Here is a 20,175-nt window from a genome sequence, read left to right as displayed (position 1 = left end):
ACACAACCAAGTTGCTGTGAAAAAATTACCCACCAAGTTTTAGGTATGTGTGTAACGCTAATTCAGCGTTTGGGTAGGGTTCGGGGTCTTAGGGTCCCTGGTCTTAGGGCTCTAGGCACTTGGGTTAAGTTTTAGGTGTGAAAGGTCACCCGGGTTGGGTTTAGAGATGTGTTGAAGAGTGCGGTCGATTTTTGTAAATTAATAAAGTTTTGTCTTTGTGGACTTAATACATTTATTTTACTTTCCCATGAGATCAAATAATGTGGCTCTCTCCCATTTGCGTTTTGAAATGGAGGCCCTAAATGTACTGCTCAAACCTGATCGCGACGTTTCGGAGTTTCTTTTCCTTCCTCAGGCTAGTTTGAGCAACTGAATGGCTGGAATACTTCACATCAGCTCATTTATATAGACTTCTCAGTGGGCGTGGCTTCCTAACACTCTCTCTCTCTCTGTTTTCACACTTTCTCGATGTTTCGATTTTTCTCGATGTTTCCCAAAACTGAATATCGGCACTTTGTGGTGCGTCATAAACTTAGCGTTACATTTTCTATTGTCTTGTTGTGTACTTTTTGACATCAATTTATTAAATGCTCCGAGTTGGAGACTCATTTCCCCGACATCGATGGATCCGCCGGCGTTCCCGTCCGCAGCAGGCGAGGTGCAGAGCTGGAGGCACTGGCTGGGTTAGGGTGAGGAAAAATCCAGAGGTTGGACTGAGTCCATCCCCGGTTATGCACGGTCCATCGACATCAACTGCCCGCCACGCCCGCGGCGTCCGAGTCGGCCGAACGGATCCGAACGACATCGAGAAAGGCCAGCGTCAGCCCGCAACACAACCAAGTTGCTGTGAAAAAATTACCCACCAAGTTCTAGGTATGTGTGTAACGCTAATTCAGCGTTTGGGTAGGGTTCGGGGTCTTAGGGTCCCTGGTCTTAGGGCTCTAGGCACTTGGGTTAAGTTTTAGGTGTGAAAGGTCACCCGGGTTGGGTTTAGAGATGTGTTGAAGAGTGCGGTCGATTTTTGTAAATTAATAAAGTTTTGTCTTTGTGGACTTAATACATTTATTTTACTTTCCCATGAGATCAAATAATGTGGCTCTCTCCCATTTGCGTTTTGAAATGGAGGCCCTAAATGTACTGCTCAAACCTGATCGCGACGTTTCGGAGTTTCTTTTCCTTCCTCAGGCTAGTTTGAGCAACTGAATGGCTGGAATACTTCACATCAGCTCATTTATATAGACTTCTCAGTGGGCGTGGCTTCCTAACACTCTCTCTCTCTCTGTTTTCACACTTTCTCGATGTTTCGATTTTTCTCGATGTTTCCCAAAACTGAATATCGGCACTTTGTGGTGCGTCATAAACTTAGCGTTACATTTTCTATTGTCTTGTTGTGTACTTTTTGACATCAATTTATTAAATGCTCCGAGTTGGAGACTCATTTCCCCGACATCGATGGATCCGCCGGCGTTCCCGTCCGCAGCAGGCGAGGTGCAGAGCTGGAGGCACTGGCTGGGTTAGGGTGAGGAAAAATCCAGAGGTTGGACTGAGTCCATCCCCGGTTATGCACGGTCCATCGACATCAACTGCCCGCCACGCCCGCGGCGTCCGAGTCGGCCGAACGGATCCGAACGACATCGAGAAAGGCCAGCGTCAGCCCGCAACACAACCAAGTTGCTGTGAAAAAATTACCCACCAAGTTTTAGGTATGTGTGTAACGCTAATTCAGCGTTTGGGTAGGGTTCGGGGTCTTAGGGTCCCTGGTCTTAGGGCTCTAGGCACTTGGGTTAAGTTTTAGGTGTGAAAGGTCACCCGGGTTGGGTTTAGAGATGTGTTGAAGAGTGCGGTCGATTTTTGTAAATTAATAAAGTTTTGTCTTTGTGGACTTAATACATTTATTTTACTTTCCCATGAGATCAAATAATGTGGCTCTCTCCCATTTGCGTTTTGAAATGGAGGCCCTAAATGTACTGCTCAAACCTGATCGCGACGTTTCGGAGTTTCTTTTCCTTCCTCAGGCTAGTTTGAGCAACTGAATGGCTGGAATACTTCACATCAGCTCATTTATATAGACTTCTCAGTGGGCGTGGCTTCCTAACACTCTCTCTCTCTCTGTTTTCACACTTTCTCGATGTTTCGATTTTTCTCGATGTTTCCCAAAACTGAATATCGGCACTTTGTGGTGCGTCATAAACTTAGCGTTACATTTTCTATTGTCTTGTTGTGTACTTTTTGACATCAATTTATTAAATGCTCCGAGTTGGAGACTCATTTCCCCGACATCGATGGATCCGCCGGCGTTCCCGTCCGCAGCAGGCGAGGTGCAGAGCTGGAGGCACTGGCTGGGTTAGGGTGAGGAAAAATCCAGAGGTTGGACTGAGTCCATCCCCGGTTATGCACGGTCCATCGACATCAACTGCCCGCCACGCCCGCGGCGTCCGAGTCGGCCGAACGGATCCGAACGACATCGAGAAAGGCCAGCGTCAGCCCGCAACACAACCAAGTTGCTGTGAAAAAATTACCCACCAAGTTTTAGGTATGTGTGTAACGCTAATTCAGCGTCTGGGTAGGGTTCGGGGTCTTAGGGTCCCTGGTCTTAGGGCTCTAGGCACTTGGGTTAAGTTTTAGGTGTGAAAGGTCACCCGGGTTGGGTTTAGAGATGTGTTGAAGAGTGCGGTCGATTTTTGTAAATTAATAAAGTTTTGTCTTTGTGGACTTAATACATTTATTTTACTTTCCCATGAGATCAAATAATGTGGCTCTCTCCCATTTGCGTTTTGAAATGGAGGCCCTAAATGTACTGCTCAAACCTGATCGCGACGTTTCGGAGTTTCTTTTCCTTCCTCAGGCTAGTTTGAGCAACTGAATGGCTGGAATACTTCACATCAGCTCATTTATATAGACTTCTCAGTGGGCGTGGCTTCCTAACACTCTCTCTCTCTCTGTTTTCACACTTTCTCGATGTTTCGATTTTTCTCGATGTTTCCCAAAACTGAATATCGGCACTTTGTGGTGCGTCATAAACTTAGCGTTACATTTTCTATTGTCTTGTTGTGTACTTTTTGACATCAATTTATTAAATGCTCCGAGTTGGAGACTCATTTCCCCGACATCGATGGATCCGCCGGCGTTCCCGTCCGCAGCAGGCGAGGTGCAGAGCTGGAGGCACTGGCTGGGTTAGGGTGAGGAAAAATCCAGAGGTTGGACTGAGTCCATCCCCGGTTATGCACGGTCCATCGACATCAACTGCCCGCCACGCCCGCGGCGTCCGAGTCGGCCGAACGGATCCGAACGACATCGAGAAAGGCCAGCGTCAGCCCGCAACACAACCAAGTTGCTGTGAAAAAATTACCCACCAAGTTTTAGGTATGTGTGTAACGCTAATTCAGCGTCTGGGTAGGGTTCGGGGTCTTAGGGTCCCTGGTCTTAGGGCTCTAGGCACTTGGGTTAAGTTTTAGGTGTGAAAGGTCACCCGGGTTGGGTTTAGAGATGTGTTGAAGAGTGCGGTCGATTTTTGTAAATTAATAAAGTTTTGTCTTTGTGGACTTAATACATTTATTTTACTTTCCCATGAGATCAAATAATGTGGCTCTCTCCCATTTGCGTTTTGAAATGGAGGCCCTAAATGTACTGCTCAAACCTGATCGCGACGTTTCGGAGTTTCTTTTCCTTCCTCAGGCTAGTTTGAGCAACTGAATGGCTGGAATACTTCACATCAGCTCATTTATATAGACTTCTCAGTGGGCGTGGCTTCCTAACACTCTCTCTCTCTCTGTTTTCACACTTTCTCGATGTTTCGATTTTTCTCGATGTTTCCCAAAACTGAATATCGGCACTTTGTGGTGCGTCATAAACTTAGCGTTACATTTTCTATTGTCTTGTTGTGTACTTTTTGACATCAATTTATTAAATGCTCCGAGTTGGAGACTCATTTCCCCGACATCGATGGATCCGCCGGCGTTCCCGTCCGCAGCAGGCGAGGTGCAGAGCTGGAGGCACTGGCTGGGTTAGGGTGAGGAAAAATCCAGAGGTTGGACTGAGTCCATCCCCGGTTATGCACGGTCCATCGACATCAACTGCCCGCCACGCCCGCGGCGTCCGAGTCGGCCGAACGGATCCGAACGACATCGAGAAAGGCCAGCGTCAGCCCGCAACACAACCAAGTTGCTGTGAAAAAATTACCCACCAAGTTTTAGGTATGTGTGTAACGCTAATTCAGCGTTTGGGTAGGGTTCGGGGTCTTAGGGTCCCTGGTCTTAGGGCTCTAGGCACTTGGGTTAAGTTTTAGGTGTGAAAGGTCACCCGGGTTGGGTTTAGAGATGTGTTGAAGAGTGCGGTCGATTTTTGTAAATTAATAAAGTTTTGTCTTTGTGGACTTAATACATTTATTTTACTTTCCCATGAGATCAAATAATGTGGCTCTCTCCCATTTGCGTTTTGAAATGGAGGCCCTAAATGTACTGCTCAAACCTGATCGCGACGTTTCGGAGTTTCTTTTCCTTCCTCAGGCTAGTTTGAGCAACTGAATGGCTGGAATACTTCACATCAGCTCATTTATATAGACTTCTCAGTGGGCGTGGCTTCCTAACACTCTCTCTCTCTCTGTTTTCACACTTTCTCGATGTTTCGATTTTTCTCGATGTTTCCCAAAACTGAATATCGGCACTTTGTGGTGCGTCATAAACTTAGCGTTACATTTTCTATTGTCTTGTTGTGTACTTTTTGACATCAATTTATTAAATGCTCCGAGTTGGAGACTCATTTCCCCGACATCGATGGATCCGCCGGCGTTCCCGTCCGCAGCAGGCGAGGTGCAGAGCTGGAGGCACTGGCTGGGTTAGGGTGAGGAAAAATCCAGAGGTTGGACTGAGTCCATCCCCGGTTATGCACGGTCCATCGACATCAACTGCCCGCCACGCCCGCGGCGTCCGAGTCGGCCGAACGGATCCGAACGACATCGAGAAAGGCCAGCGTCAGCCCGCAACACAACCAAGTTGCTGTGAAAAAATTACCCACCAAGTTTTAGGTATGTGTGTAACGCTAATTCAGCGTTTGGGTAGGGTTCGGGGTCTTAGGGTCCCTGGTCTTAGGGCTCTAGGCACTTGGGTTAAGTTTTAGGTGTGAAAGGTCACCCGGGTTGGGTTTAGAGATGTGTTGAAGAGTGCGGTCGATTTTTGTAAATTAATAAAGTTTTGTCTTTGTGGACTTAATACATTTATTTTACTTTCCCATGAGATCAAATAATGTGGCTCTCTCCCATTTGCGTTTTGAAATGGAGGCCCTAAATGTACTGCTCAAACCTGATCGCGACGTTTCGGAGTTTCTTTTCCTTCCTCAGGCTAGTTTGAGCAACTGAATGGCTGGAATACTTCACATCAGCTCATTTATATAGACTTCTCAGTGGGCGTGGCTTCCTAACACTCTCTCTCTCTCTGTTTTCACACTTTCTCGATGTTTCGATTTTTCTCGATGTTTCCCAAAACTGAATATCGGCACTTTGTGGTGCGTCATAAACTTAGCGTTACATTTTCTATTGTCTTGTTGTGTACTTTTTGACATCAATTTATTAAATGCTCCGAGTTGGAGACTCATTTCCCCGACATCGATGGATCCGCCGGCGTTCCCGTCCGCAGCAGGCGAGGTGCAGAGCTGGAGGCACTGGCTGGGTTAGGGTGAGGAAAAATCCAGAGGTTGGACTGAGTCCATCCCCGGTTATGCACGGTCCATCGACATCAACTGCCCGCCACGCCCGCGGCGTCCGAGTCGGCCGAACGGATCCGAACGACATCGAGAAAGGCCAGCGTCAGCCCGCAACACAACCAAGTTGCTGTGAAAAAATTACCCACCAAGTTTTAGGTATGTGTGTAACGCTAATTCAGCGTTTGGGTAGGGTTCGGGGTCTTAGGGTCCCTGGTCTTAGGGCTCTAGGCACTTGGGTTAAGTTTTAGGTGTGAAAGGTCACCCGGGTTGGGTTTAGAGATGTGTTGAAGAGTGCGGTCGATTTTTGTAAATTAATAAAGTTTTGTCTTTGTGGACTTAATACATTTATTTTACTTTCCCATGAGATCAAATAATGTGGCTCTCTCCCATTTGCGTTTTGAAATGGAGGCCCTAAATGTACTGCTCAAACCTGATCGCGACGTTTCGGAGTTTCTTTTCCTTCCTCAGGCTAGTTTGAGCAACTGAATGGCTGGAATACTTCACATCAGCTCATTTATATAGACTTCTCAGTGGGCGTGGCTTCCTAACACTCTCTCTCTCTCTGTTTTCACACTTTCTCGATGTTTCGATTTTTCTCGATGTTTCCCAAAACTGAATATCGGCACTTTGTGGTGCGTCATAAACTTAGCGTTACATTTTCTATTGTCTTGTTGTGTACTTTTTGACATCAATTTATTAAATGCTCCGAGTTGGAGACTCATTTCCCCGACATCGATGGATCCGCCGGCGTTCCCGTCCGCAGCAGGCGAGGTGCAGAGCTGGAGGCACTGGCTGGGTTAGGGTGAGGAAAAATCCAGAGGTTGGACTGAGTCCATCCCCGGTTATGCACGGTCCATCGACATCAACTGCCCGCCACGCCCGCGGCGTCCGAGTCGGCCGAACGGATCCGAACGACATCGAGAAAGGCCAGCGTCAGCCCGCAACACAACCAAGTTGCTGTGAAAAAATTACCCACCAAGTTTTAGGTATGTGTGTAACGCTAATTCAGCGTTTGGGTAGGGTTCGGGGTCTTAGGGTCCCTGGTCTTAGGGCTCTAGGCACTTGGGTTAAGTTTTAGGTGTGAAAGGTCACCCGGGTTGGGTTTAGAGATGTGTTGAAGAGTGCGGTCGATTTTTGTAAATTAATAAAGTTTTGTCTTTGTGGACTTAATACATTTATTTTACTTTCCCATGAGATCAAATAATGTGGCTCTCTCCCATTTGCGTTTTGAAATGGAGGCCCTAAATGTACTGCTCAAACCTGATCGCGACGTTTCGGAGTTTCTTTTCCTTCCTCAGGCTAGTTTGAGCAACTGAATGGCTGGAATACTTCACATCAGCTCATTTATATAGACTTCTCAGTGGGCGTGGCTTCCTAACACTCTCTCTCTCTCTGTTTTCACACTTTCTCGATGTTTCGATTTTTCTCGATGTTTCCCAAAACTGAATATCGGCACTTTGTGGTGCGTCATAAACTTAGCGTTACATTTTCTATTGTCTTGTTGTGTACTTTTTGACATCAATTTATTAAATGCTCCGAGTTGGAGACTCATTTCCCCGACATCGATGGATCCGCCGGCGTTCCCGTCCGCAGCAGGCGAGGTGCAGAGCTGGAGGCACTGGCTGGGTTAGGGTGAGGAAAAATCCAGAGGTTGGACTGAGTCCATCCCCGGTTATGCACGGTCCATCGACATCAACTGCCCGCCACGCCCGCGGCGTCCGAGTCGGCCGAACGGATCCGAACGACATCGAGAAAGGCCAGCGTCAGCCCGCAACACAACCAAGTTGCTGTGAAAAAATTACCCACCAAGTTTTAGGTATGTGTGTAACGCTAATTCAGCGTTTGGGTAGGGTTCGGGGTCTTAGGGTCCCTGGTCTTAGGGCTCTAGGCACTTGGGTTAAGTTTTAGGTGTGAAAGGTCACCCGGGTTGGGTTTAGAGATGTGTTGAAGAGTGCGGTCGATTTTTGTAAATTAATAAAGTTTTGTCTTTGTGGACTTAATACATTTATTTTACTTTCCCATGAGATCAAATAATGTGGCTCTCTCCCATTTGCGTTTTGAAATGGAGGCCCTAAATGTACTGCTCAAACCTGATCGCGACGTTTCGGAGTTTCTTTTCCTTCCTCAGGCTAGTTTGAGCAACTGAATGGCTGGAATACTTCACATCAGCTCATTTATATAGACTTCTCAGTGGGCGTGGCTTCCTAACACTCTCTCTCTCTCTGTTTTCACACTTTCTCGATGTTTCGATTTTTCTCGATGTTTCCCAAAACTGAATATCGGCACTTTGTGGTGCGTCATAAACTTAGCGTTACATTTTCTATTGTCTTGTTGTGTACTTTTTGACATCAATTTATTAAATGCTCCGAGTTGGAGACTCATTTCCCCGACATCGATGGATCCGCCGGCGTTCCCGTCCGCAGCAGGCGAGGTGCAGAGCTGGAGGCACTGGCTGGGTTAGGGTGAGGAAAAATCCAGAGGTTGGACTGAGTCCATCCCCGGTTATGCACGGTCCATCGACATCAACTGCCCGCCACGCCCGCGGCGTCCGAGTCGGCCGAACGGATCCGAACGACATCGAGAAAGGCCAGCGTCAGCCCGCAACACAACCAAGTTGCTGTGAAAAAATTACCCACCAAGTTTTAGGTATGTGTGTAACGCTAATTCAGCGTTTGGGTAGGGTTCGGGGTCTTAGGGTCCCTGGTCTTAGGGCTCTAGGCACTTGGGTTAAGTTTTAGGTGTGAAAGGTCACCCGGGTTGGGTTTAGAGATGTGTTGAAGAGTGCGGTCGATTTTTGTAAATTAATAAAGTTTTGTCTTTGTGGACTTAATACATTTATTTTACTTTCCCATGAGATCAAATAATGTGGCTCTCTCCCATTTGCGTTTTGAAATGGAGGCCCTAAATGTACTGCTCAAACCTGATCGCGACGTTTCGGAGTTTCTTTTCCTTCCTCAGGCTAGTTTGAGCAACTGAATGGCTGGAATACTTCACATCAGCTCATTTATATAGACTTCTCAGTGGGCGTGGCTTCCTAACACTCTCTCTCTCTCTGTTTTCACACTTTCTCGATGTTTCGATTTTTCTCGATGTTTCCCAAAACTGAATATCGGCACTTTGTGGTGCGTCATAAACTTAGCGTTACATTTTCTATTGTCTTGTTGTGTACTTTTTGACATCAATTTATTAAATGCTCCGAGTTGGAGACTCATTTCCCCGACATCGATGGATCCGCCGGCGTTCCCGTCCGCAGCAGGCGAGGTGCAGAGCTGGAGGCACTGGCTGGGTTAGGGTGAGGAAAAATCCAGAGGTTGGACTGAGTCCATCCCCGGTTATGCACGGTCCATCGACATCAACTGCCCGCCACGCCCGCGGCGTCCGAGTCGGCCGAACGGATCCGAACGACATCGAGAAAGGCCAGCGTCAGCCCGCAACACAACCAAGTTGCTGTGAAAAAATTACCCACCAAGTTTTAGGTATGTGTGTAACGCTAATTCAGCGTTTGGGTAGGGTTCGGGGTCTTAGGGTCCCTGGTCTTAGGGCTCTAGGCACTTGGGTTAAGTTTTAGGTGTGAAAGGTCACCCGGGTTGGGTTTAGAGATGTGTTGAAGAGTGCGGTCGATTTTTGTAAATTAATAAAGTTTTGTCTTTGTGGACTTAATACATTTATTTTACTTTCCCATGAGATCAAATAATGTGGCTCTCTCCCATTTGCGTTTTGAAATGGAGGCCCTAAATGTACTGCTCAAACCTGATCGCGACGTTTCGGAGTTTCTTTTCCTTCCTCAGGCTAGTTTGAGCAACTGAATGGCTGGAATACTTCACATCAGCTCATTTATATAGACTTCTCAGTGGGCGTGGCTTCCTAACACTCTCTCTCTCTCTGTTTTCACACTTTCTCGATGTTTCGATTTTTCTCGATGTTTCCCAAAACTGAATATCGGCACTTTGTGGTGCGTCATAAACTTAGCGTTACATTTTCTATTGTCTTGTTGTGTACTTTTTGACATCAATTTATTAAATGCTCCGAGTTGGAGACTCATTTCCCCGACATCGATGGATCCGCCGGCGTTCCCGTCCGCAGCAGGCGAGGTGCAGAGCTGGAGGCACTGGCTGGGTTAGGGTGAGGAAAAATCCAGAGGTTGGACTGAGTCCATCCCCGGTTATGCACGGTCCATCGACATCAACTGCCCGCCACGCCCGCGGCGTCCGAGTCGGCCGAACGGATCCGAACGACATCGAGAAAGGCCAGCGTCAGCCCGCAACACAACCAAGTTGCTGTGAAAAAATTACCCACCAAGTTTTAGGTATGTGTGTAACGCTAATTCAGCGTTTGGGTAGGGTTCGGGGTCTTAGGGTCCCTGGTCTTAGGGCTCTAGGCACTTGGGTTAAGTTTTAGGTGTGAAAGGTCACCCGGGTTGGGTTTAGAGATGTGTTGAAGAGTGCGGTCGATTTTTGTAAATTAATAAAGTTTTGTCTTTGTGGACTTAATACATTTATTTTACTTTCCCATGAGATCAAATAATGTGGCTCTCTCCCATTTGCGTTTTGAAATGGAGGCCCTAAATGTACTGCTCAAACCTGATCGCGACGTTTCGGAGTTTCTTTTCCTTCCTCAGGCTAGTTTGAGCAACTGAATGGCTGGAATACTTCACATCAGCTCATTTATATAGACTTCTCAGTGGGCGTGGCTTCCTAACACTCTCTCTCTCTCTGTTTTCACACTTTCTCGATGTTTCGATTTTTCTCGATGTTTCCCAAAACTGAATATCGGCACTTTGTGGTGCGTCATAAACTTAGCGTTACATTTTCTATTGTCTTGTTGTGTACTTTTTGACATCAATTTATTAAATGCTCCGAGTTGGAGACTCATTTCCCCGACATCGATGGATCCGCCGGCGTTCCCGTCCGCAGCAGGCGAGGTGCAGAGCTGGAGGCACTGGCTGGGTTAGGGTGAGGAAAAATCCAGAGGTTGGACTGAGTCCATCCCCGGTTATGCACGGTCCATCGACATCAACTGCCCGCCACGCCCGCGGCGTCCGAGTCGGCCGAACGGATCCGAACGACATCGAGAAAGGCCAGCGTCAGCCCGCAACACAACCAAGTTGCTGTGAAAAAATTACCCACCAAGTTTTAGGTATGTGTGTAACGCTAATTCAGCGTTTGGGTAGGGTTCGGGGTCTTAGGGTCCCTGGTCTTAGGGCTCTAGGCACTTGGGTTAAGTTTTAGGTGTGAAAGGTCACCCGGGTTGGGTTTAGAGATGTGTTGAAGAGTGCGGTCGATTTTTGTAAATTAATAAAGTTTTGTCTTTGTGGACTTAATACATTTATTTTACTTTCCCATGAGATCAAATAATGTGGCTCTCTCCCATTTGCGTTTTGAAATGGAGGCCCTAAATGTACTGCTCAAACCTGATCGCGACGTTTCGGAGTTTCTTTTCCTTCCTCAGGCTAGTTTGAGCAACTGAATGGCTGGAATACTTCACATCAGCTCATTTATATAGACTTCTCAGTGGGCGTGGCTTCCTAACACTCTCTCTCTCTCTGTTTTCACACTTTCTCGATGTTTCGATTTTTCTCGATGTTTCCCAAAACTGAATATCGGCACTTTGTGGTGCGTCATAAACTTAGCGTTACATTTTCTATTGTCTTGTTGTGTACTTTTTGACATCAATTTATTAAATGCTCCGAGTTGGAGACTCATTTCCCCGACATCGATGGATCCGCCGGCGTTCCCGTCCGCAGCAGGCGAGGTGCAGAGCTGGAGGCACTGGCTGGGTTAGGGTGAGGAAAAATCCAGAGGTTGGACTGAGTCCATCCCCGGTTATGCACGGTCCATCGACATCAACTGCCCGCCACGCCCGCGGCGTCCGAGTCGGCCGAACGGATCCGAACGACATCGAGAAAGGCCAGCGTCAGCCCGCAACACAACCAAGTTGCTGTGAAAAAATTACCCACCAAGTTTTAGGTATGTGTGTAACGCTAATTCAGCGTTTGGGTAGGGTTCGGGGTCTTAGGGTCCCTGGTCTTAGGGCTCTAGGCACTTGGGTTAAGTTTTAGGTGTGAAAGGTCACCCGGGTTGGGTTTAGAGATGTGTTGAAGAGTGCGGTCGATTTTTGTAAATTAATAAAGTTTTGTCTTTGTGGACTTAATACATTTATTTTACTTTCCCATGAGATCAAATAATGTGGCTCTCTCCCATTTGCGTTTTGAAATGGAGGCCCTAAATGTACTGCTCAAACCTGATCGCGACGTTTCGGAGTTTCTTTTCCTTCCTCAGGCTAGTTTGAGCAACTGAATGGCTGGAATACTTCACATCAGCTCATTTATATAGACTTCTCAGTGGGCGTGGCTTCCTAACACTCTCTCTCTCTCTGTTTTCACACTTTCTCGATGTTTCGATTTTTCTCGATGTTTCCCAAAACTGAATATCGGCACTTTGTGGTGCGTCATAAACTTAGCGTTACATTTTCTATTGTCTTGTTGTGTACTTTTTGACATCAATTTATTAAATGCTCCGAGTTGGAGACTCATTTCCCCGACATCGATGGATCCGCCGGCGTTCCCGTCCGCAGCAGGCGAGGTGCAGAGCTGGAGGCACTGGCTGGGTTAGGGTGAGGAAAAATCCAGAGGTTGGACTGAGTCCATCCCCGGTTATGCACGGTCCATCGACATCAACTGCCCGCCACGCCCGCGGCGTCCGAGTCGGCCGAACGGATCCGAACGACATCGAGAAAGGCCAGCGTCAGCCCGCAACACAACCAAGTTGCTGTGAAAAAATTACCCACCAAGTTTTAGGTATGTGTGTAACGCTAATTCAGCGTTTGGGTAGGGTTCGGGGTCTTAGGGTCCCTGGTCTTAGGGCTCTAGGCACTTGGGTTAAGTTTTAGGTGTGAAAGGTCACCCGGGTTGGGTTTAGAGATGTGTTGAAGAGTGCGGTCGATTTTTGTAAATTAATAAAGTTTTGTCTTTGTGGACTTAATACATTTATTTTACTTTCCCATGAGATCAAATAATGTGGCTCTCTCCCATTTGCGTTTTGAAATGGAGGCCCTAAATGTACTGCTCAAACCTGATCGCGACGTTTCGGAGTTTCTTTTCCTTCCTCAGGCTAGTTTGAGCAACTGAATGGCTGGAATACTTCACATCAGCTCATTTATATAGACTTCTCAGTGGGCGTGGCTTCCTAACACTCTCTCTCTCTCTGTTTTCACACTTTCTCGATGTTTCGATTTTTCTCGATGTTTCCCAAAACTGAATATCGGCACTTTGTGGTGCGTCATAAACTTAGCGTTACATTTTCTATTGTCTTGTTGTGTACTTTTTGACATCAATTTATTAAATGCTCCGAGTTGGAGACTCATTTCCCCGACATCGATGGATCCGCCGGCGTTCCCGTCCGCAGCAGGCGAGGTGCAGAGCTGGAGGCACTGGCTGGGTTAGGGTGAGGAAAAATCCAGAGGTTGGACTGAGTCCATCCCCGGTTATGCACGGTCCATCGACATCAACTGCCCGCCACGCCCGCGGCGTCCGAGTCGGCCGAACGGATCCGAACGACATCGAGAAAGGCCAGCGTCAGCCCGCAACACAACCAAGTTGCTGTGAAAAAATTACCCACCAAGTTTTAGGTATGTGTGTAACGCTAATTCAGCGTTTGGGTAGGGTTCGGGGTCTTAGGGTCCCTGGTCTTAGGGCTCTAGGCACTTGGGTTAAGTTTTAGGTGTGAAAGGTCACCCGGGTTGGGTTTAGAGATGTGTTGAAGAGTGCGGTCGATTTTTGTAAATTAATAAAGTTTTGTCTTTGTGGACTTAATACATTTATTTTACTTTCCCATGAGATCAAATAATGTGGCTCTCTCCCATTTGCGTTTTGAAATGGAGGCCCTAAATGTACTGCTCAAACCTGATCGCGACGTTTCGGAGTTTCTTTTCCTTCCTCAGGCTAGTTTGAGCAACTGAATGGCTGGAATACTTCACATCAGCTCATTTATATAGACTTCTCAGTGGGCGTGGCTTCCTAACACTCTCTCTCTCTCTGTTTTCACACTTTCTCGATGTTTCGATTTTTCTCGATGTTTCCCAAAACTGAATATCGGCACTTTGTGGTGCGTCATAAACTTAGCGTTACATTTTCTATTGTCTTGTTGTGTACTTTTTGACATCAATTTATTAAATGCTCCGAGTTGGAGACTCATTTCCCCGACATCGATGGATCCGCCGGCGTTCCCGTCCGCAGCAGGCGAGGTGCAGAGCTGGAGGCACTGGCTGGGTTAGGGTGAGGAAAAATCCAGAGGTTGGACTGAGTCCATCCCCGGTTATGCACGGTCCATCGACATCAACTGCCCGCCACGCCCGCGGCGTCCGAGTCGGCCGAACGGATCCGAACGACATCGAGAAAGGCCAGCGTCAGCCCGCAACACAACCAAGTTGCTGTGAAAAAATTACCCACCAAGTTTTAGGTATGTGTGTAACGCTAATTCAGCGTTTGGGTAGGGTTCGGGGTCTTAGGGTCCCTGGTCTTAGGGCTCTAGGCACTTGGGTTAAGTTTTAGGTGTGAAAGGTCACCCGGGTTGGGTTTAGAGATGTGTTGAAGAGTGCGGTCGATTTTTGTAAATTAATAAAGTTTTGTCTTTGTGGACTTAATACATTTATTTTACTTTCCCATGAGATCAAATAATGTGGCTCTCTCCCATTTGCGTTTTGAAATGGAGGCCCTAAATGTACTGCTCAAACCTGATCGCGACGTTTCGGAGTTTCTTTTCCTTCCTCAGGCTAGTTTGAGCAACTGAATGGCTGGAATACTTCACATCAGCTCATTTATATAGACTTCTCAGTGGGCGTGGCTTCCTAACACTCTCTCTCTCTCTGTTTTCACACTTTCTCGATGTTTCGATTTTTCTCGATGTTTCCCAAAACTGAATATCGGCACTTTGTGGTGCGTCATAAACTTAGCGTTACATTTTCTATTGTCTTGTTGTGTACTTTTTGACATCAATTTATTAAATGCTCCGAGTTGGAGACTCATTTCCCCGACATCGATGGATCCGCCGGCGTTCCCGTCCGCAGCAGGCGAGGTGCAGAGCTGGAGGCACTGGCTGGGTTAGGGTGAGGAAAAATCCAGAGGTTGGACTGAGTCCATCCCCGGTTATGCACGGTCCATCGACATCAACTGCCCGCCACGCCCGCGGCGTCCGAGTCGGCCGAACGGATCCGAACGACATCGAGAAAGGCCAGCGTCAGCCCGCAACACAACCAAGTTGCTGTGAAAAAATTACCCACCAAGTTTTAGGTATGTGTGTAACGCTAATTCAGCGTTTGGGTAGGGTTCGGGGTCTTAGGGTCCCTGGTCTTAGGGCTCTAGGCACTTGGGTTAAGTTTTAGGTGTGAAAGGTCACCCGGGTTGGGTTTAGAGATGTGTTGAAGAGTGCGGTCGATTTTTGTAAATTAATAAAGTTTTGTCTTTGTGGACTTAATACATTTATTTTACTTTCCCATGAGATCAAATAATGTGGCTCTCTCCCATTTGCGTTTTGAAATGGAGGCCCTAAATGTACTGCTCAAACCTGATCGCGACGTTTCGGAGTTTCTTTTCCTTCCTCAGGCTAGTTTGAGCAACTGAATGGCTGGAATACTTCACATCAGCTCATTTATATAGACTTCTCAGTGGGCGTGGCTTCCTAACACTCTCTCTCTCTCTGTTTTCACACTTTCTCGATGTTTCGATTTTTCTCGATGTTTCCCAAAACTGAATATCGGCACTTTGTGGTGCGTCATAAACTTAGCGTTACATTTTCTATTGTCTTGTTGTGTACTTTTTGACATCAATTTATTAAATGCTCCGAGTTGGAGACTCATTTCCCCGACATCGATGGATCCGCCGGCGTTCCCGTCCGCAGCAGGCGAGGTGCAGAGCTGGAGGCACTGGCTGGGTTAGGGTGAGGAAAAATCCAGAGGTTGGACTGAGTCCATCCCCGGTTATGCACGGTCCATCGACATCAACTGCCCGCCACGCCCGCGGCGTCCGAGTCGGCCGAACGGATCCGAACGACATCGAGAAAGGCCAGCGTCAGCCCGCAACACAACCAAGTTGCTGTGAAAAAATTACCCACCAAGTTTTAGGTATGTGTGTAACGCTAATTCAGCGTTTGGGTAGGGTTCGGGGTCTTAGGGTCCCTGGTCTTAGGGCTCTAGGCACTTGGGTTAAGTTTTAGGTGTGAAAGGTCACCCGGGTTGGGTTTAGAGATGTGTTGAAGAGTGCGGTCGATTTTTGTAAATTAATAAAGTTTTGTCTTTGTGGACTTAATACATTTATTTTACTTTCCCATGAGATCAAATAATGTGGCTCTCTCCCATTTGCGTTTTGAAATGGAGGCCCTAAATGTACTGCTCAAACCTGATCGCGACGTTTCGGAGTTTCTTTTCCTTCCTCAGGCTAGTTTGAGCAACTGAATGGCTGGAATACTTCACATCAGCTCATTTATATAGACTTCTCAGTGGGCGTGGCTTCCTAACACTCTCTCTCTCTCTGTTTTCACACTTTCTCGATGTTTCGATTTTTCTCGATGTTTCCCAAAACTGAATATCGGCACTTTGTGGTGCGTCATAAACTTAGCGTTACATTTTCTATTGTCTTGTTGTGTACTTTTTGACATCAATTTATTAAATGCTCCGAGTTGGAGACTCATTTCCCCGACATCGATGGATCCGCCGGCGTTCCCGTCCGCAGCAGGCGAGGTGCAGAGCTGGAGGCACTGGCTGGGTTAGGGTGAGGAAAAATCCAGAGGTTGGACTGAGTCCATCCCCGGTTATGCACGGTCCATCGACATCAACTGCCCGCCACGCCCGCGGCGTCCGAGTCGGCCGAACGGATCCGAACGACATCGAGAAAGGCCAGCGTCAGCCCGCAACACAACCAAGTTGCTGTGAAAAAATTACCCACCAAGTTTTAGGTATGTGTGTAACGCTAATTCAGCGTTTGGGTAGGGTTCGGGGTCTTAGGGTCCCTGGTCTTAGGGCTCTAGGCACTTGGGTTAAGTTTTAGGTGTGAAAGGTCACCCGGGTTGGGTTTAGAGATGTGTTGAAGAGTGCGGTCGATTTTTGTAAATTAATAAAGTTTTGTCTTTGTGGACTTAATACATTTATTTTACTTTCCCATGAGATCAAATAATGTGGCTCTCTCCCATTTGCGTTTTGAAATGGAGGCCCTAAATGTACTGCTCAAACCTGATCGCGACGTTTCGGAGTTTCTTTTCCTTCCTCAGGCTAGTTTGAGCAACTGAATGGCTGGAATACTTCACATCAGCTCATTTATATAGACTTCTCAGTGGGCGTGGCTTCCTAACACTCTCTCTCTCTCTGTTTTCACACTTTCTCGATGTTTCGATTTTTCTCGATGTTTCCCAAAACTGAATATCGGCACTTTGTGGTGCGTCATAAACTTAGCGTTACATTTTCTATTGTCTTGTTGTGTACTTTTTGACATCAATTTATTAAATGCTCCGAGTTGGAGACTCATTTCCCCGACATCGATGGATCCGCCGGCGTTCCCGTCCGCAGCAGGCGAGGTGCAGAGCTGGAGGCACTGGCTGGGTTAGGGTGAGGAAAAATCCAGAGGTTGGACTGAGTCCATCCCCGGTTATGCACGGTCCATCGACATCAACTGCCCGCCACGCCCGCGGCGTCCGAGTCGGCCGAACGGATCCGAACGACATCGAGAAAGGCCAGCGTCAGCCCGCAACACAACCAAGTTGCTGTGAAAAAATTACCCACCAAGTTTTAGGTATGTGTGTAACGCTAATTCAGCGTTTGGGTAGGGTTCGGGGTCTTAGGGTCCCTGGTCTTAGGGCTCTAGGCACTTGGGTTAAGTTTTAGGTGTGAAAGGTCACCCGGGTTGGGTTTAGAGATGTGTTGAAGAGTGCGGTCGATTTTTGTAAATTAATAAAGTTTTGTCTTTGTGGACTTAATACATTTATTTTACTTTCCCATGAGATCAAATAATGTGGCTCTCTCCCATTTGCGTTTTGAAATGGAGGCCCTAAATGTACTGCTCAAACCTGATCGCGACGTTTCGGAGTTTCTTTTCCTTCCTCAGGCTAGTTTGAGCAACTGAATGGCTGGAATACTTCACATCAGCTCATTTATATAGACTTCTCAGTGGGCGTGGCTTCCTAACACTCTCTCTCTCTCTGTTTTCACACTTTCTCGATGTTTCGATTTTTCTCGATGTTTCCCAAAACTGAATATCGGCACTTTGTGGTGCGTCATAAACTTAGCGTTACATTTTCTATTGTCTTGTTGTGTACTTTTTGACATCAATTTATTAAATGCTCCGAGTTGGAGACTCATTTCCCCGACATCGATGGATCCGCCGGCGTTCCCGTCCGCAGCAGGCGAGGTGCAGAGCTGGAGGCACTGGCTGGGTTAGGGTGAGGAAAAATCCAGAGGTTGGACTGAGTCCATCCCCGGTTATGCACGGTCCATCGACATCAACTGCCCGCCACGCCCGCGGCGTCCGAGTCGGCCGAACGGATCCGAACGACATCGAGAAAGGCCAGCGTCAGCCCGCAACACAACCAAGTTGCTGTGAAAAAATTACCCACCAAGTTTTAGGTATGTGTGTAACGCTAATTCAGCGTTTGGGTAGGGTTCGGGGTCTTAGGGTCCCTGGTCTTAGGGCTCTAGGCACTTGGGTTAAGTTTTAGGTGTGAAAGGTCACCCGGGTTGGGTTTAGAGATGTGTTGAAGAGTGCGGTCGATTTTTGTAAATTAATAAAGTTTTGTCTTTGTGGACTTAATACATTTATTTTACTTTCCCATGAGATCAAATAATGTGGCTCTCTCCCATTTGCGTTTTGAAATGGAGGCCCTAAATGTACTGCTCAAACCTGATCGCGACGTTTCGGAGTTTCTTTTCCTTCCTCAGGCTAGTTTGAGCAACTGAATGGCTGGAATACTTCACATCAGCTCATTTATATAGACTTCTCAGTGGGCGTGGCTTCCTAACACTCTCTCTCTCTCTGTTTTCACACTTTCTCGATGTTTCGATTTTTCTCGATGTTTCCCAAAACTGAATATCGGCACTTTGTGGTGCGTCATAAACTTAGCGTTACATTTTCTATTGTCTTGTTGTGTACTTTTTGACATCAATTTATTAAATGCTCCGAGTTGGAGACTCATTTCCCCGACATCGATGGATCCGCCGGCGTTCCCGTCCGCAGCAGGCGAGGTGCAGAGCTGGAGGCACTGGCTGGGTTAGGGTGAGGAAAAATCCAGAGGTTGGACTGAGTCCATCCCCGGTTATGCACGGTCCATCGACATCAACTGCCCGCCACGCCCGCGGCGTCCGAGTCGGCCGAACGGATCCGAACGACATCGAGAAAGGCCAGCGTCAGCCCGCAACACAACCAAGTTGCTGTGAAAAAATTACCCACCAAGTTTTAGGTATGTGTGTAACGCTAATTCAGCGTTTGGGTAGGGTTCGGGGTCTTAGGGTCCCTGGTCTTAGGGCTCTAGGCACTTGGGTTAAGTTTTAGGTGTGAAAGGTCACCCGGGTTGGGTTTAGAGATGTGTTGAAGAGTGCGGTCGATTTTTGTAAATTAATAAAGTTTTGTCTTTGTGGACTTAATACATTTATTTTACTTTCCCATGAGATCAAATAATGTGGCTCTCTCCCATTTGCGTTTTGAAATGGAGGCCCTAAATGTACTGCTCAAACCTGATCGCGACGTTTCGGAGTTTCTTTTCCTTCCTCAGGCTAGTTTGAGCAACTGAATGGCTGGAATACTTCACATCAGCTCATTTATATAGACTTCTCAGTGGGCGTGGCTTCCTAACACTCTCTCTCTCTCTGTTTTCACACTTTCTCGATGTTTCGATTTTTCTCGATGTTTCCCAAAACTGAATATCGGCACTTTGTGGTGCGTCATAAACTTAGCGTTACATTTTCTATTGTCTTGTTGTGTACTTTTTGACATCAATTTATTAAATGCTCCGAGTTGGAGACTCATTTCCCCGACATCGATGGATCCGCCGGCGTTCCCGTCCGCAGCAGGCGAGGTGCAGAGCTGGAGGCACTGGCTGGGTTAGGGTGAGGAAAAATCCAGAGGTTGGACTGAGTCCATCCCCGGTTATGCACGGTCCATCGACATCAACTGCCCGCCACGCCCGCGGCGTCCGAGTCGGCCGAACGGATCCGAACGACATCGAGAAAGGCCAGCGTCAGCCCGCAACACAACCAAGTTGCTGTGAAAAAATTACCCACCAAGTTTTAGGTATGTGTGTAACGCTAATTCAGCGTTTGGGTAGGGTTCGGGGTCTTAGGGTCCCTGGTCTTAGGGCTCTAGGCACTTGGGTTAAGTTTTAGGTGTGAAAGGTCACCCGGGTTGGGTTTAGAGATGTGTTGAAGAGTGCGGTCGATTTTTGTAAATTAATAAAGTTTTGTCTTTGTGGACTTAATACATTTATTTTACTTTCCCATGAGATC

At 47.3% G+C, this 20,175-nt stretch overlaps 2 protein-coding genes across 2 annotated transcripts; both read left to right on the top strand.

Annotated features, from left to right (window-relative positions):
- Positions 1-3,811: 3,811 nt before the first annotated feature.
- Positions 3,812-13,890, top strand: LOC141377962 (uncharacterized). The gene is made up of 10 exons (XM_073924197.1): positions 3,812-5,853; positions 6,408-6,683; positions 7,238-7,513; positions 8,068-8,343; positions 8,898-9,173; positions 9,728-10,003; positions 10,558-10,833; positions 11,388-11,663; positions 12,218-12,493; positions 13,048-13,890. Exons 1-10 carry the CDS (start codon positions 5,568-5,570, stop codon positions 13,413-13,415), a joined length of 2,862 nt encoding a protein of 953 aa, XP_073780298.1. The 5' UTR covers positions 3,812-5,567; the 3' UTR covers positions 13,416-13,890.
- Positions 12,942-19,963, top strand: LOC141377975 (uncharacterized; the record flags this gene model as incomplete). The annotated part of the gene is made up of 8 exons (XM_073924209.1): positions 12,942-14,153; positions 14,708-14,983; positions 15,538-15,813; positions 16,368-16,643; positions 17,198-17,473; positions 18,028-18,303; positions 18,858-19,133; positions 19,688-19,963. Coding segments are annotated over exons 1-8 (2,218 nt in total), but the record flags the coding sequence as incomplete, so codon positions are not given.
- Between the last annotated feature and the right edge of the window lie 212 nt (positions 19,964-20,175).

This window comes from Danio rerio, chromosome 15, assembly GCF_049306965.1.
Source record: "Danio rerio strain Tuebingen ecotype United States chromosome 15, GRCz12tu, whole genome shotgun sequence".
In the NCBI taxonomy this organism is placed as follows: domain Eukaryota; kingdom Metazoa; phylum Chordata; class Actinopteri; order Cypriniformes; family Danionidae; genus Danio; species Danio rerio.
This window is presented reverse-complemented; position numbering and strand designations above follow the sequence as displayed.